General features: G+C 42.9%; 2 protein-coding genes across 4 annotated transcripts in view; both read right to left on the bottom strand.

Annotated features, from left to right (window-relative positions):
- The window catches only part of UBN2 (ubinuclein 2), a 52307-nt gene extending 49765 nt beyond the window's left edge, over positions 1–2542 (bottom strand). The window contains exon 1 of the mRNA XM_072343142.1: positions 2129–2542. Coding sequence (XP_072199243.1) covers positions 2129–2533 — 405 coding nt within the window. The 5' untranslated portion in view covers positions 2534–2542. The remainder of the gene's footprint in view (positions 1–2128) is intronic.
- A 9214-nt stretch (positions 2543–11756) lies between these two features.
- IFT56 (intraflagellar transport 56) overlaps positions 11757–16394 on the bottom strand; it is a 44222-nt gene continuing 39584 nt past the window's right edge. The window contains exons 17-19 of one of the 3 annotated variants that reach the window (XM_072354263.1): positions 16260–16393; positions 14842–14976; positions 11757–11862 (exon numbers count right to left, since the gene is read on the bottom strand). In XM_072354263.1, coding sequence (XP_072210364.1) covers positions 14865–14976; positions 16260–16393 — 246 coding nt within the window. In that variant the 3' untranslated portion in view covers positions 11757–11862; positions 14842–14864. Of the gene's footprint in view, positions 11863–13716; positions 14977–16259; position 16394 lie in introns of those variants that run through there. The other 2 variants (XM_072354254.1, XM_072354245.1) reach the window with 2 other exon arrangements.

Genomic DNA, 16394 nt, shown 5'->3' with positions numbered 1-16394 from the left:
TATGTCACGTTGAAAGTTAATGGAAATAGCTTCAGGGAAACGGAGTAACTTATAAGGGATAAGCAGTAAACAATAGCCTTTAGAAAACCCAATCCATCTTCATCCTACAGAAACAGTTTGCACAACTGAGTTTGCATAAACTGTTCATTTTTAACAAAACTAAGTTCTGAAAGCTTAAATTCCATTTAAAACTGCAGCATTAACTGCTGACTACTTACCACTATTGCAACTAAACTCAGAATCAGCAGAAAAATGACAGAGGGCAGAAGTTTCTTCCTCAAGTTCTGTTTTAACAAGGCAGTTTTCTCCGCTGCCTTATCTAGTACACATCACTGTGGCTATTCTACTCCACAACCAGAATCAGTCTTCCTTTCATAATTGCTTCTATTTTAGGATTCTGAACAGGTTACAACATTTCTTGGTCTGAGAATGACCAGAGATTAGGTGAGAGACAGATCTGTGTAGATCAATTTCTCCTCTTTTACTTTCTATAGCCATGAAGGAAGAGGGATACCTTAGTTTTACTCCTGGACAAAACATGCTTCTCCTCTTTGCATGCTGATTGAGGCAAGATTTTAAGTCCCCTCTGCTATGTTAGAGAAGCTGTTTCAGTTTCTGCTTTGTAACCAGCAAGAAGTTAAACTGACAGGACAACTATACAATACATTCTGAACAGTTCAGGATCACAATTTATGACACAGTTTTACATAATCAGTTGTTTGTTCCACGTAGTCCAGAAAGAGGCAACATTACAATCCACTGATTTTCAATCTGCCCTGTCAGAGATTCCTTATGAAGCAATTCTATCACTATTTCTATCTATCTGATCCCAACTGTAGCAAAACTCCACTACATCAGTGTTATTTTCCTCCCTGCTTTCCTCCAGAAAATGTGGAATTTTGATCGGAAACATAAAACCACTATTTTTTTCCCCATGCAATTAACACATTAACAACCTACAAAAAAAAACCACCCTAGTTATTAAAGTGGGGATTGTCAGGGGACAAAGCCAGGTTCTATGTGCAGACCCTCCCTGAAACACTACCACAATTTCCATCCTGACAGAGGAGCTGCTCAGAAAGATGGCACTCCACAGAGCACCAGGCTGCTGCTACAATCTAGAGCAGTCACTGCTGGCACTGTTTGCCCATAACAGCTGTAGGACAGAACAGAAAGAGCTTTTAACTTATATCAGAAAGTCACAGAGCGATTATTAAAATCCCTGATTTTTCTGTCTTCAGTTTGAACACAACACAGTTCCACATCCCTTCCCATACAGTGCGAGAAGTAAACAAGTCACTAAGTATTGTTAGAAGTACAAATAGAAGTATTTTGCTCCTTTAACCACTCTTGTGCTTTGAAAAGCCAACGACAGTATCAGTACCAGTGCTTGAAGTTTTCCTTTAGATTTCACCAAAGCTAACTGTGTCTGTAGCAGCTGCCCCTGCCCTTTCCAAGAAGATGGAAACTTTCTCTAAAATCGAACAGAGGAATTAAGAGAAGCCACGACCACACAGTGCAACTTTATCAGTATCTGCACCTCACAGTGACTAGCTCCAGTGGGACTGCCTCCTTCCTAACTGAGCACTCTGTCCTACTAATTGGTAATACTGCTTGCTCCTCAAAACTACCTGCAGGATAAACACAGCAGCCAAAGCACTAAGTATTTTCTGTCTGGGGAAAAAAAATAGAGGAAGAACTTTACTTGAGCGAAGACTCTGATAGTGATGGGTGAGGTGTCAGTTACAATGACGTTAACTCCCACTCAGTAAAACACCTCCAGGACTGACGCTCACCCCACTGCTAACCAAGGCTGGCAGCAGAGCCGGGCTAACAACTCCTCCACCTGCAGAGAGCCCACAAACAACAGCCCAATACGGGACAGCTCCATCTTCTGCCAGAAAAGCCTCCCAGTCCAGAGGGCACGCCACGCTGCTGCCCAGGAAAGAAGAGGGAAGAAAGATGGGATGCAAGGTGCTCTCCCCGACGAGGCGAACCCCTCCCCTCCCCCGAACGCCGTATAAGCGCTGGGATAAACACCTCAGCAGTACGAGGCCGCCGACAACGCTACGACGGAGGAGGCGGAAGGGGAGAGGAGGAAGAAGAGAGGAGAGGGGAGGTCCCGTACCCGCGCCTCCCTGCACAGCAGCAGCTCCGGGTAGCTGAACTCCACGCAGCCCTCCTCGGTGGGGTCCTTCAGCACCACCTCCAGGCGGACCGTCTGGCGGAGCGGGAGCGCCTCCTGCGGCGGCGGCGGCTCCTGCCGGCTGCCCTGGCGCGGCGGTGGCGGCGGCTCGGGCCGGGGGGGCTCCCGCTGCGGCGACGGCTCGGGCCGGCCGGGCTCGCGGGGCGGCTCCAGGCGGGCGGCGCTCTCCCGGGGCGGCGGCGGCGGCTCCAGCAGCGGCACCTCGCGGCCCGCCGGCGGCGGCTCCGGCTCGCGACCCCCCGGCTCCCGCTCCAGCGCCGGGCTCTCGGCCTCGCGGCGCCTCACGGGTGACAGGCTAATGAACGGCACCCGGCGCGGCTCCGCCATCCTCCGCCGCCCCCCCCACCCCCCGCCCTCTCACCGGTCCCCGCCTCGCGCGAACGGTGACACCGCTCTCCGCCTTCCCTCCCCCCGGCTCCTCCCTCTCCCCTCCCCCCCTCCGCCGCCCGGTCTGAGCTGCCCCCTACGTTCTCCTCGCCGCCTCCGCCATCTTGGCGCCCCCCCACATAAATAGAAGCAGGCCCCGAGGCCGCGCACGCGCCCCGAGGCCGCCGACACCGTCGCGCCGCCCCGCGTCGCGGCTGTTATTGCTCAGCTTCCCCTCGACGTCAGCGCGCCCGACGGCGCCCGCCCCCGGTTGCTATGGCGATGTGCACGCTGCCGCCGTCGGAGCCTTAAAGGGGCCGCTCGCACGCGCCGCGCTGCGCGGGGCAATGGCGGCTGAACCGCTGCCGTTCCCCACCCCCCGCCGGACCGTTGGCGCTCGGGGAACGCGCGCGGGGGAGGAGAGCGGCCGCCCTGAGGGGAGGCCCCGCTGAGGCGGGAAGGGAGAGGAGAGAGGAGGGGCAGCGCGGGACGGAGTGAGGTGCGATCTGTGCTGTCCGTGGGGGCGGCCCCCCCACCGCCGACGGGCCTGGGCCTGCTTGGGGCCCGAAATGGCTCCTTGAGCAGCTGACCTCCTCGAGGTACTGCCCTGGCTGTGAGGTGGTCCTGTGAGGAAAGCGGCGTCTGCTGTGTGAGGTTCTGGCAGCAGTAGGTTGGTGAGAAGAACTGCTCTCCGCACACACGAAGAGGGCAGGGTGCGAGCACGGTGCTTCCTCTTCCAGGAGGTGGATCTGCCTGCGAGCAGGGTGGCTCAGTCTGTCACCACCTACCTGACAGAGCGATGCTGGCGCTGCCAGGCAGGGGTGTGCAGACAAAGAAAGCACTGTGGAATCTCAGGAATCCAGGAGCATCCCCGTAATGTATCTTCACCTGCACTGGAGCAGGCAGGAGAAAGAAGTTACCATCTTTTGTTCTTCCTTGGCTTCAGTGTTTGTGACACAGCTGTGTTCTCCTTTTAGTTTAAAATGTACTTTCATTACGCAAGATGAGTGTAATCTGTGTATCTGAATATTTAAAACAAACCATTCTATACAGCCCATTACCCCACTTTCCAATCTGCCTTCAGCTCAACTCTTATGTTTTCATCTCCCTGCATGTGAAGTTTTTTGACTTGTCCTACTCTCTGCTGCAGAGAACATTCACAAAACTGGAATGGTGTTCCTGAACACTATGGTTTTAATAAAGGGAATGGAGAATGCTCCAGAATCTTACTTGCAGCAGGAAGTCATGGAGTGCCCGACCAGGTCAAGGGAACATTGCCCTGAAGTCCTTCTGAAAGGCTTTGTTGAACACTGTAGTCAAAGAAATTTCCTTTGTACTGGAACATGAAAGGTTTTAAGACAACTAGGTCTACAAACCTAGGTGGTGAAGGATCCAGAGGGGAAGATACATGAGGAGTGTTTGAGGTCCCTGGGTTTGCACAGCACAGAGCAGAGGAGCTGATGGAGGCCTGATGGCGGCTGCAGCTCCTCACAGGGAATAGAGGGGCAGCGCTGAGCTCTGCTCTGTGTGACAGCGACAGGGCCCGAGGGAACGGCATGGTGTGTGTGTGTGGGGTGCAGCTGGAGGTGAGGGGCAGGGTCTGCGCCACAGGGCAGTGAGCACAGCTCCGAGCTGCTGGAGTTCAAAAAGAATGCACTCAGACATAGGGTCTGATTTTTGGGTCATGAGGAGTTGGACTTGACGATCCTTATGAGTCCCTTCCAACTCCAGATATTCTATGATTTGATGAGCTAGCAAGCTTGGCATAGGTATTCCTCACGTACATTTCAACTTTCAACCTCATAAAATTATTTGTAAATTCCACCTGTTCTTCTGCTGCAAATTTTGTACATTTATCAGACGTGGCACACAATAAGTACTGCTGGACTCCAATAAGTACTGCTGGACTCAGTGTCACTAAGCTCCAGACCTGTAGATCCTGCTCTGCAGATTCTATTCTTCACCAAACTTTCTACATAGTCTATGCTATTAAGCCTTGCGATGGTAGAAGGAGGCTTTTCCTTGTCAAAAGAGCAATTTAGTGCTGAGCAAACAGAAGTGTGACTGGGAAATCCTGGGTTCTTTTGTGGCTCTGCTGAATGCTTGTTTTCAAGTACCATACGGGAGATGAGAGCTTGAAGTACAGCGTAGTAACAGGAATATAACAGTTTATGTTCATAGGTAATGTTTGTACATATTCTTGGAAAGAGGTGAAGAGAAGCTGTGTGCTGGAAGAATCCAACTTAAAAGTTGATTCTCACTTTCAGTCCTGTAAGATACGTATTCAGATGTAATGAATGTAGGACATAAACTCCACAAGACAATAAAGCTCGCAAGTTACCTGGAACCAGTACTTACAATTCTGTTGATTATTGTGTTGATACACTTGAAACCACATCTTCGTCAGATTTGTAATGACCTTCGATAGGGTTACAGAGGAAAATAGAGCTAGTTCTTGGAAGCAGCAGGCAACCATCTATTCTAAGTTAAGACATAGCAGACTCCCATGGAAGTAGCAGCCTTTATCACATACAAGGTTCTTGTGGATATTTTCTGTTTTATGTATATTCCCCTCTATTTTTCCTCTCTTTAGATTAGCTAGATAAATCCTCATTTAATCTAACACCTGAGCATCTTGGAGCACAGCTCTTTTTTACGAGGCTGAACATTTGTTTATATTTCTATACAAATAGTGGTTTTGGATGTTCGAATTTAAAGTGAAGTTACCAAAGCAAACTTTAGATCTCAGTTGTCTAAAGAACCTCGGCAGCAGATCCAAGCATAGCAGGCAATGGAATAAAGTGTGAATCGATTGACTACATCCAGAGACTCATGTACATTGAACACTGGATTCCCCAGTGAAGTAGGAGCCAGACAGAGCTCAGCCTCTCAGAATTCACCAAGGTACACCTCTGTTCATTTGGGGCTTTGTTTTTGTGACAGTATCTTCATTTTTCACAGGTTGTTTCCTCACCGTCTCTCCCTGATGTCTTGGTTTCTTATAGTCCAACCAGGCATGTTGTTGATCATTGTGGTCCTTTCACTGAAACCGCTGTCACCGCAGCTGCAACTTTCATTGCTGTGTCAGGAGATGCTGCAGCTGCAGGTAGGATGGTGTCTGTGTGGCTTTTGCTAGAACTGCTTCTGCATCACATGAATCCATTGCACCAGCAATGTGGCCGGCTTTGCTGTTTTTACACGCAATAAGGCATTCTGAATCTGTATGCTTTTTTTTTTTCCCATTGTATTTTCTTCCTACATTTTTTCTAAGTTGCCCCCTGACTGATCCAGAAAACAAATGGCACAGCCACTCGAATATAAAATTTGATCAAGACACTTTCAATAAGCGCAGGAAAATAACACAGCCCAAGGAATAATAAACCTCTCTGTTTCTCCAAAGAAAGCATCAATGTCATGCAAACCATTTGGAAAAAAAAATGTTCTTTCTTTAATTAAAGATACAAAAATCTTGCAGAACATCCCTCAAGCTTTCTCTCCTTCAGGAGAGAAATCCTACTTCATTCTGCCAGGCAGGAATCAGGCATATGTGTTCAGAGTTGTTACCAGATACCACACTAAGAAAAGGTCTGACGTTCTCTTATTTAGTGAGGTAAACGGCACTTCAGAAGGACAGTAGGCAGGTGGACGAATACCAGATGTTGAGGGTTAGAAAAAGCTCACTGGCTTCAGGTAATTAGGAAATGCTTTACAAGGGAATTTATCACACTTTCGAGGCAGAGGAATAGTGGTGAACTTTATCCCACGCATTGGTATGTTGCTCCCTGTGAGGTGGTCAAACCTTACTTCGTAGAGAATGGAAGTTTGAGCCTATGAGACACTAATTCTTTCAAGAACTTTAAGAAAAACTTTGAACAGAGTCAAAACTTCAAATTTCCAGTGGCAAGGGGACTTCTGTTTTCCTTTTAAAGTAGCCACAACTTACTTTCAAAAGGTATTTCTAAAGGCTACATTCAAACTGCTCCTGGAGCTAGAGGCCTCACCCTGAAAATGCTCTTTTCCTTTAGACTTGGATTTAGATACATCCATTTCCTGCCATCAGTAATGGCCTTTTCAAACTGTGTTGTGTACCAGGACAGTACTGACTATCTATTAGGTTGGTGGTTGGTGACCCTGCACATAGCAGGGGGGTTGAAACAAGATGATCACTGTGGTCCTTTTCAAGCCAGGACACTCTTATTCTAAGATTCTATGTTCCTGCCCCTCTGCTCTGTCCTTGTGAGATCTCAATCTAGTGTACTGTGTCTAGATGTCCACTCCTCAGTACAGGAGAGACATAGGCCTGATGGAGTGCATCCAGAGGAGGGCCATGTAAATGATCCAAGGAATGGAACACCTCCCTACGAGGACAGGCTGAGAGAGCTGGGGAAGAGAAGGCTCTGGGGAGATCTGAGAGTGGCCTTTCAATATCTAAATGGGGGCAGAAAGAAGAAAAAAAGGGAACGGACTCTTTATCAGGGTCACTTATGAAAGGACAAGGGAAAATGGTTTCAGACTAAAAGAGGGGCAATTTAGACTGGATATAAAGAAGTTTTTTACAGTAATGGTAGTGAGGCACTGGCACAGGCTGCCCAGAGAGGTAGTGGATCCTCATCCCTGGAGGCATGCAAGGTCAGGCTGGAGGGGCTCTCAGCACCCTCACTGAGCTGTGGGTGTCCCTATTCATTGCAGGGAGGTTGGACTGGATGGCCTTTAAGGCTCCCTTCCAACTCAATAGATTCTGTGATTCTCTGATGAAAATATGATGTTGGCATTTATCTCACCAGGGCAAGTCTTCATGTTAGAAAAACAACAGGATTTACAGGACTGCATGTAAATAGTGGTGTGGTTTTCCCAGCCAGTGAAAGGGGGAGTCCTACCTACTCTGATTACAATCATGTTCACATGTAATTCCTCAAGGTTAACTGCAAACTGACACTACTGCTGTATGGTTTGTGATTTTTATCATCTGCAGAATAAAGTTAACTAATAAAAACAACAGAAAATAAGGGTCCTTAACTCAGAGGAACTTCAGAGAAAACTGAAAGCTTCAAAAACTGAGTTTACATGGAATAGCAGCATTAACCACACTAGGAAGAAAAAAGAGTGAGAGAGAACAAAAAGAACTGTATCTTGGATGAGGAAGAGCAAACTCCTCCTGATGAGATGGTGAGATACTACGTTTTCTACTTAATGTTAAACATCAACTCTTAAGTGTGTTTTTACCAAGCAAAAGCTGGTAATTTTTTTCCTCAGACAACAGCAGCAAAGTCAGTTCTAGTTAGCATTAATAGATGTAACAAGAGAAACGTTCTTAATTTTTTTTTAATGTAATAGTTAATAATTGTTTTTGCTTCTGCTGTTAAAATTCCTTGCTAGAACAAGCAAGCACCTTTCATCTTTAAAAAATATGGTGCTTTTAGAAATAATAGATTTCCATAATAGCAGTAAGTCTTTCATGATTCATACCTGCTTGATTCACAGTGTAAAAACACCTACATATTTACAGAGATTGAGAGGGATTATGTGCTCAGAGTTGTCTCATCCCCCCCCTCCCGCCTCCCCCAGAGTTAAAGATGCTTGCAGAATGGGATACTTATCTGCAGTGAAAAGCCTGTTCCATCAGGCCAGCCCCCCTGGAGGCAGCGGAAGATTACCAGCCTGGCTGAAACTCTGGAGTCAGGTAATTGTTTTACCTTCTGTTATTGTCTGCTGGTTCTGTTCTTTCATTAGTAATTAAAAACACACAAGTACCTATGAGTCATTATTTTAAGTAGTGCTACAGCACCCACCTGTAAAGTGAATAAGAAAAATTGGCTTTTCATAGAATTCTCAGCTGGAATGGCTGTCCTACACTCAAAGCAGTAGTAATACTGTTTAATGAGGTAAAAGGCTCTGGAAGTAATTCCCAGCAATAGGAAAGCTAACCTGCCATAGATTTGCTCTTCTAAGTGCTGACCTAGGATGAGACTAATACTCTCACAGTGCCCATAGAAGTGGACCCAGTCAGACCGCAGGCAGCCTGGCCTTGCCCGCTCACCAGCGTTATATTTTCCTGTTTTTGTGAAGTATTAATATTTTATTGATTATCAGAGAATGTTTCATTTACAAAATACTGTAATATATAAATATCATAAAACATTGTTTTAAAAGTATGGTCGCTGTTTTGGAGACAGCTATCAATTAGTGTTCACTCGCCCAAAGACCAGAATGACACATATTCCATGTAGATCACAAAGCAACCTTCTAGGAATTGTTTCACATAGAAATAATATTTGGCTGTGACCTTGGAGGATGTTTCTTCTTCTCTACTTTCTCCTTTGGCTTTCAGACTGATTTTACAAAAATTCCAATATCCTCATCACCTCTTTTGGTGCCTCTCAGCACTTTGGAAACTGCTTTGCCTTACATCAAATTCTACATCTAAATAAGCGCACATTATCGCAGACAGCTGAGGATGATTGCATAAACAAATTATCACATTTTTAACATTCATACAAGCCAGAAGTATTCTTTGCATGCGTGGTTCAGCATTTTCATACTTCCATGACTTTATTTCCATGCCAAATTGCATTCAAAAAGCAAAGCACATATTCATCTGCGGGAATTAACGACATACCAAGTTTGCAGATTCAACACAAAGCTGCTTTTGAGTTGCCACAGCTTTAAAAATAGCATCTGAAAAATTACTTGTGAAAAGTGATTTTCCATACATGAATAATTTAAATGGACAAATGGAATTTTATTAAAGCCTGTTTTCTTACCACCTCAAGCTGTATTTTGAGAAGATGTGTGAAATGTAAAGACTTTTTAGAATACTGGAAGAATAAGAAGGTTAAGAACAGAGCGGTAGCTACATACCAGAAATGCTTGTGAAAAGAAGCTACATTTCAAATGTCATTTTCCTGGCCTTAACAGTATTCCTTCTTACACTGATAAGTAATTATAGAGTCAGATGTAACTTAGGCTGAGTACTTATCTGACTACTTTGTCACGGTTTTAAGAGATTTTGAATTTACTTCTCAGTGTCGTTCTCATGTGGAGTTATCCGTAGGACTTGGCATATTGCACAAATCAGAACAAACGCTGAACGTTCCCAGGAAGTAGGGCAAGGCAAGCAGTGTCCAGAGGTGGGGTGAGGGGAGGAGGAGATACGTGGAAAACTTTATGACTGTGCTGTAAGTCACATGATAGCGGCCCAATGGGAAGGGAAAACATTTGATAGGGAAGGAGAACATGCAGAAATGAAAAATGGATGCCGCAGCAGGGCCTTTTTGAGAACAGCTAGCTGAACTGAGTGCAAAATCATGTAAAACTGGCTTCGGAAATGATTTTGTTCTGACCTGAAAACAGCTCTTCTGACTTTTAACTAGTGGGGAAAACCACAGTAGTTTTATATCACTAAATTATTCCCAGTCTGTTTAGCAATGGCTCAAGTTCAGAACTTGTGACCTCATGAATAAGTCAGACAGAATTATGATTTAACTTATAGAATACTATTACTATGATAACCATCAGCAACAGGAATATGGCAGAAAGTTTCAGACCTTCGTATAACAGATTTTGTAATTTAATTTTTTCTGAAGTTTTCTTAGAAAAAGCTATCATGTATAGACTGATGTTAATGAGAAACATTTACGTCATGTTAAATGAATTATTTGACTGGCCCAAAAAAGACACTGTGCTTCGTCACATAATGACTAACCACATAATGGCCTCAACCTGAGTGCACACTTGCTGGTGAGAGGCAAGATTACCAGCAGCCTTGAAGCAGACATGCGTAATGATCCCATCATTCTTAAGAAACAAAAAATTAGCTAAGAAATTCAGAGCTGTAGCATTACAATGTGGAACGTAACTGTTGGAACTGAAGCATGCTTCTTTTATGGATGACTTAAGCCATCTCTACGTTATTACATGTATTACTAGAATGTTATTGCATACCATGTAATTTTGCATTCTTGTGTGTGGTTTTTCACAGAACTGACCGCAGTTGCTTTCTGTGATCAAGGAACAGATGGTGAGGTCTGAGGCTCATCCCTCTTCTGTAGTTAAGGGGCAGCTTAAGTGTGGTTTGAGGGCTCCAAAACAGGCATAAAGCTCCTAGGTCCATACAAGTCCAACTTGACGATGATGACATAGGAACTATCCCACTTTTCAGTTAAGATATAGCGGTGTCTGAGGAGTGGTCTGTCTGTCCTGTACGTTATTTTGACAGGAAATATGCTAAGTTCCAGTTCTTGAATAGTTAGTTGTAAAAGCATTTTAAAGACCGTGACTTACTTCAGTATATTTGTTGTTTTTAGTTATCTTGAAGAATAATGTGGAACAGTTAAGCACAATAGTGTACATACATGATCTGAAGCAGAAGTTCTCTTCTTACTTGACGAATAAACTACCTTGTCTCAAAAGTCAAAGCTTTTACAAAAGACAGACTTTTATTTTTGAATCCACAAATAGATGGTAGTATTCAACAATTAAGCAAGTCCTATAGGGAATTCTGGATCTGACCATTGCCCAGGGATGTCAAATACTTGCTTTAACTGTTCAAAATGAAAACAAAACTTTAGTACCTACAAAACTCAGAAGGAAGATTTTTTTGTGGTTGAGTGCAGTGAAAACGAGTATTATCTTTCAAATTCTGCAAGCAGCCTTAACCAATGGGACTCAGTATGAAAGAACATATTCCAGTATCTCATGCAGTGATAAACTAAGTGCCACAACACCTCTTAAAAAAAAAAACAACCCAACAAAAAAAACTTGACAAACTCATTGCCAGTTTTCCAGGCTGGAAAATATCCTTAAAAGAGATGACCTCTTTAATACGGTGAAGACTGGCTTGCAGTTTATGCATACATAAAAGGGGGGGAAAATAAATACAGCCTCCAGCCTACAACTGGACAGCTAAAGATAGGGCTGATTTCCCTACCCACAGGCTAGCTAGACATGCTCATTAACTATGTGTTTTCTCAAGACACTTCTATCTTTTTTAGTCGTTGCACTGAGATTAAGTGTTCCTCCATTCAGTCTCTTCAGCAGCTTCAAGAGTGGTCATCCTGACTTAGATAAAAACACGTATTTGTTATATTCAAGGATACACATAGAAAAACTTGTACAAACGTTAGTTCTTACTGATAACATTGTTGGAAAATATTTTCCTGAAAAGTCAAGTTATGGGATTCAACACAAGGATCAGCAGATGAAATTTAGTACCATGCAGTATGAGGATGTTGTGATATAACCCAGCAGCAGCTCAGCACCACATGGCCCCCATTGCCTCCTAAATGGGAGAACTGGAAACAAAATAGAACTTGTGAGATGAGATAAAAGCTATTTACTAAGACAGAAAAGGAAAACGGAAACAAAAATACAATGATAACAATATATATATATATATAGCCACAATGCAATTATTCTCTACCTGAAAACCCACACCTAGCAACAACACAACTAATCAGCACTCCGCCAACTGATGCCCAGCAACCCTCTATTACTACACTGCAGTGATACAAAGCACAGCTGTCATCCTCCGTAGAATATTTGGATGTTACAGGCATAAATGTTGAGGTATTATCAAGCTTATGATCATCATGTTCATTTATCAGGAACGTGTCAGCGCCCAACTGAAAGCAGGTACAATGTTTTGTTTTTCTCCAATTGTTAATGTTATGATTGGTAACACTGTACGTTCTGTCCACTCTCTATATCATATTTTCCATAATGAGATGGTTACTGAGAATATAAAGAAATAGCTGTATTTTCCACATTCTTCCTTGTAATTCTAATGATGCAACCACTTCTTTTTGACTTAAGTCACTCTTCAAGTACATTATCTGAAATACAGCTGTTTTCAATTTTATGTTCACTTATTACTGACCCATTAAACTTAGCAGTTTCCCTGACTCTGCTCACGCACTCTTCACTGCCTGCTAGTTCTATGTAGGTCCCTTTTGTTGTTATGTTTTTCCTGTCTGTCTCCCTTTGCTCCAATTTAGTGACTCCTTAAATTCCTACAATTAGGGAATTTGGAAATGGGCAGAGATAAAGTTCTGCTAACTACCAGAGAAACAGCTTTAGGTGTTTGCTCTTCTCTTTCTATATCAAGGCAACTTCTAACACATTTTTGTTCTTGAACATGCTTCTGTGGTAAACAAAACATCAGTATTTCAGCACCTTTCTTCTGCGTTTTAGTAGTACCTCCATTTCTGTTCCATTACTAGTACTTCTAAGTGCTAGGACAGTACCTTAACGTAACGTCCTATTTTATCACCACACAAGGCAAAAGCCTGCAGTCCCCAGTTCTTTACAACTTAAGTATTATCAGTCAATAAAATGTACTGGGCTAAAACCCACATTCTTTAGCATATTAAATATGACTTTGTAACTACAGTGAACAAAGGCAGCATTTTCAAAAACATCTCCACTGATGACAGAGATTTTAAAACGAGTCCCCGAGCCCATGTGCTGCAATGCCAACACACTTCCTTCACAAGTTTCATCCAACACGTAAAATGGTCTGCAACGGATTAGGATGCTCTTCAGCTCTCCTGCAGGTTAACCTTCAATAATAGGAGTAATAAGCTGCATTTAACATCTGCTACAAAGCCACCAACACAATTTTTTGAAGCTTTGTACCAAGACTTATAGTAGTACTCCTGATCTGTTTCTAAGTTAATTAAACTGGGAGGGAAGACAAAAATGCCTTTTCCAAGTGAAATGTGTTTTGTAACTGCTTTCAGAGAAAATACTTCATGCTCCCTTCACACCTTCTCTTTTGATTCTGTGTATTGTTGCCACTGCCCCTGCTGAAAGCCTCTATTATTGTTGCTTATCTCTTCTCTAGATTCCAAGTAAATGCAAATAACCAGAACTATCAATATATTTCCAGATAACTGAGTGATGATAACCACAGTTTTTGCTTCAAGTGGTAAAAAAACCACTGATGTTATATGGGTGAGAACCATGTATGTGTCACAGAAACCCAGCCTCCTAATTTTCAGCTTCAAAATCAGGGCCAAGGCCGCTGGCTTGCCTTTGAATGGCTACTGAACATACATTTAACAACCAGACATAGATCTGTCCTTTTCCACAGGTAAGTGAATATACTATTTCAATTCCTTCAGCATGAAGCAACACAGACCAATATTCAACTGTAGATTCGATTAAGAGCTTTAATCAAAGCACAGACAGCAGTAAATACTGCATTCAGACTCCCCTCTCTCCAAAATAAAAGATACAAAAATACTTCAGAAGTATTTTACAAATTTACAAATTGTAAATTTTACTTTTACAAAAAATATACAAATGTTTTCACTGCAAACCATTTAGTACATTTCTGGGTTACAACTATTGTCTTCTTTTAGAATCATGTGTCCTGAATTGTTCTCCTCAGAGCACGTTACAGAAATTACCTCAAAAGTATAATAAATTTATTTGCAACCAGGGCAGTAAGTGCTGAAGAAAAGTATTCAAAAGATTCAGCTCTGGGTCTTCTGAACATCAACAGAGCAAGATTGAACACTCAGGTCAGTCAAACCTCCCCGCACTGGAACAGATGCTACCGTCATGCTTTGTTACTACTACTGTTAAACTAGCCTCGGGAGCAAATAAGCCAATCTGACTCTTGGCATTTGGGATTGATTAACCCTCATCTTCAGAATTAGTGTTAAGAGATATAACAACTCTTTCAGATATAAGTAAAAGAGATGGTTTATCCAGAAAAGACAGTGTTCAGAATATAGTTTGTATTTTACCCTAGGCAAGTAATATATGAAACTCTACGTGTTCTCTGACATCCTATTTTGGTTACAGTCATCCTCTGTACTCGCCTCTTTCCATCACTTATTGGGTAAGACTTATCTCAGTCATTTAACAAATAATTCTTCTCCAGAGGCCAGAATACTTACTGAAAAAACCCACAAAGCACCCCAGTAACTCAGGGAGAGAAATCTGAGGAACACCAGAAGAGTGCTTTGACTGGTGGACAGTTGGAATTACAACTAAGAACTGAGAAACTTTGGAGGAGGAACAGATTTGTTTGACAGAAAAAAATACCAATAATGCTTTAATGAACAGAAACAAAAAACAATAACAGACAAAGAATCCCAAAAAAATGCAAATTGATGGCTGTTTTGCAGTGTCACTGAACGATGCTGTTGCTCAGCTCAATCAACCTGCTTTATGTCTGAAAGCCCTGCAAAGAAGGAAATACCCAGAATGCATGGGAGAAACCAAACTCCACGCATTACAGTCACACAAAACCAGTAACTGACCCTGTTCACTTTGTGGCACTGGCTTAGACAGGGACTCGGTTCTCCTTGGCCCACTTTTTCATGATGCGGATAATGTATTCTACTTGAGAGTTACCGGTGCTCCTCAGGAGGTGCAGTACTTCCCGCAGAGTCTCTCTACAAAGGTGAAAAGCAAAAATGCAAATGTGGGTAAGAATAAACTGATAAAATAAACAAGCCCTCATGTCCAAACTGTTCTGTACAAGATGCTTCGTAGGCAGAGAGATCCATTTATCTGCAGAGAAGGAACAGGGAAAAATACACAATAGTTTAGATACTAAGAGACAAAAACAAAGTCTTGTGTGCAGTTGCAACAGGGAGAGAATTTTCATATATAAATCCCTACTCTTGCAAAATAGTTCCCCAGAACAAAACAAAGCATTTTTCTTTAATGCTACTTATTTGCTAGTCTGAGGACGGCAACATCTAGTTTAATGCTACCAAAGCACCTTACAACTTACTAATACATAAACAGCGTGAAAACAAACATACCAATAGGACAAACCAGTATGAAGCTGCAATTTGCTAGCTACTTTACAACAAGAACTTGTGTGCGTAATGTAAAACACGCAGGCTATGCACATTCTACTGCATCTATTGCAGCACTTGCCAAAAGGGCACTTGAAGGGTGTACTGGTTAATGAGATTATTCCAGCAGAGAAGGGAACACAAGGAATGAGCAGAAGCCAAGACACACACCTTCCAGTGTACGAAATGGCAACTTTGGTCAGGGGAGAACGGCCATCTGGCAACACAGCAAAATATTCACGAGGGAACAGTTCTTAAATACAGCCTCACTGCTCTCTCTCTTCCACTCAGTGAAATGGACCAGAAGCAAAATTATCAATAACCAAGATCGTTTCCTTTAAGCTTTCATCAAATATATCTTTGACTGTTAGTTTTCAGAAAGTAAAGTTCAGCAAATTTTAGCAGTCTCTCATTTAGTCATTGTTTAAAGAAACCACATCCTTCCTCAAGAGCTGAGTAAGTACTCCCTTATTTCTGTTCTGTGAACCTTAAACTGCCATGGGACACTTCCATTCTTAGGCCATCAACACAAAATGAGGTCTTCTCCCCCAGGACACAAATATATTACATTTATAACTTGGCTCTTACTATTATAATGACCAATATATTTTGGTTGCCTGCAATTCACAGCATTCACTGATAAGACATTCTCTACCACATATTTTCTAACTAACTGTTGTTGTAGAAGATGCAGTTCAAACTGAACACTGTATATACGGGACTACTGGCCAGAGTTTCAATTCTCAGACAGGTCAATAAGTATTTGGAATAAATAACTGCTCCCAAAACTAAGATTAAGAATTTAGCTTATAGCTAATTGGAAAAAGGAACATTGCAAAAAAGAAAAAGCCAATGGAACAAAGAATACTTACTTTGCTTCTCGACCTGCTAAGATCATTTGAAAGACACCAACACAAGCACCTCTCTTGCCTTCCCAGTATTCGGGATTACTGTCCAGTCTCTCCAGGACATCAAATGCTTTGGCTGCATAGTAAAATTGACGCATC

Source organism: Excalfactoria chinensis, chromosome 1, assembly GCF_039878825.1.
Source record: "Excalfactoria chinensis isolate bCotChi1 chromosome 1, bCotChi1.hap2, whole genome shotgun sequence".
Classification (NCBI taxonomy): Eukaryota; Metazoa; Chordata; class Aves; order Galliformes; family Phasianidae; genus Excalfactoria; species Excalfactoria chinensis.
Note: the sequence above shows the minus strand (reverse complement) of the source record. Positions and strands in the feature narration are given on the sequence as shown.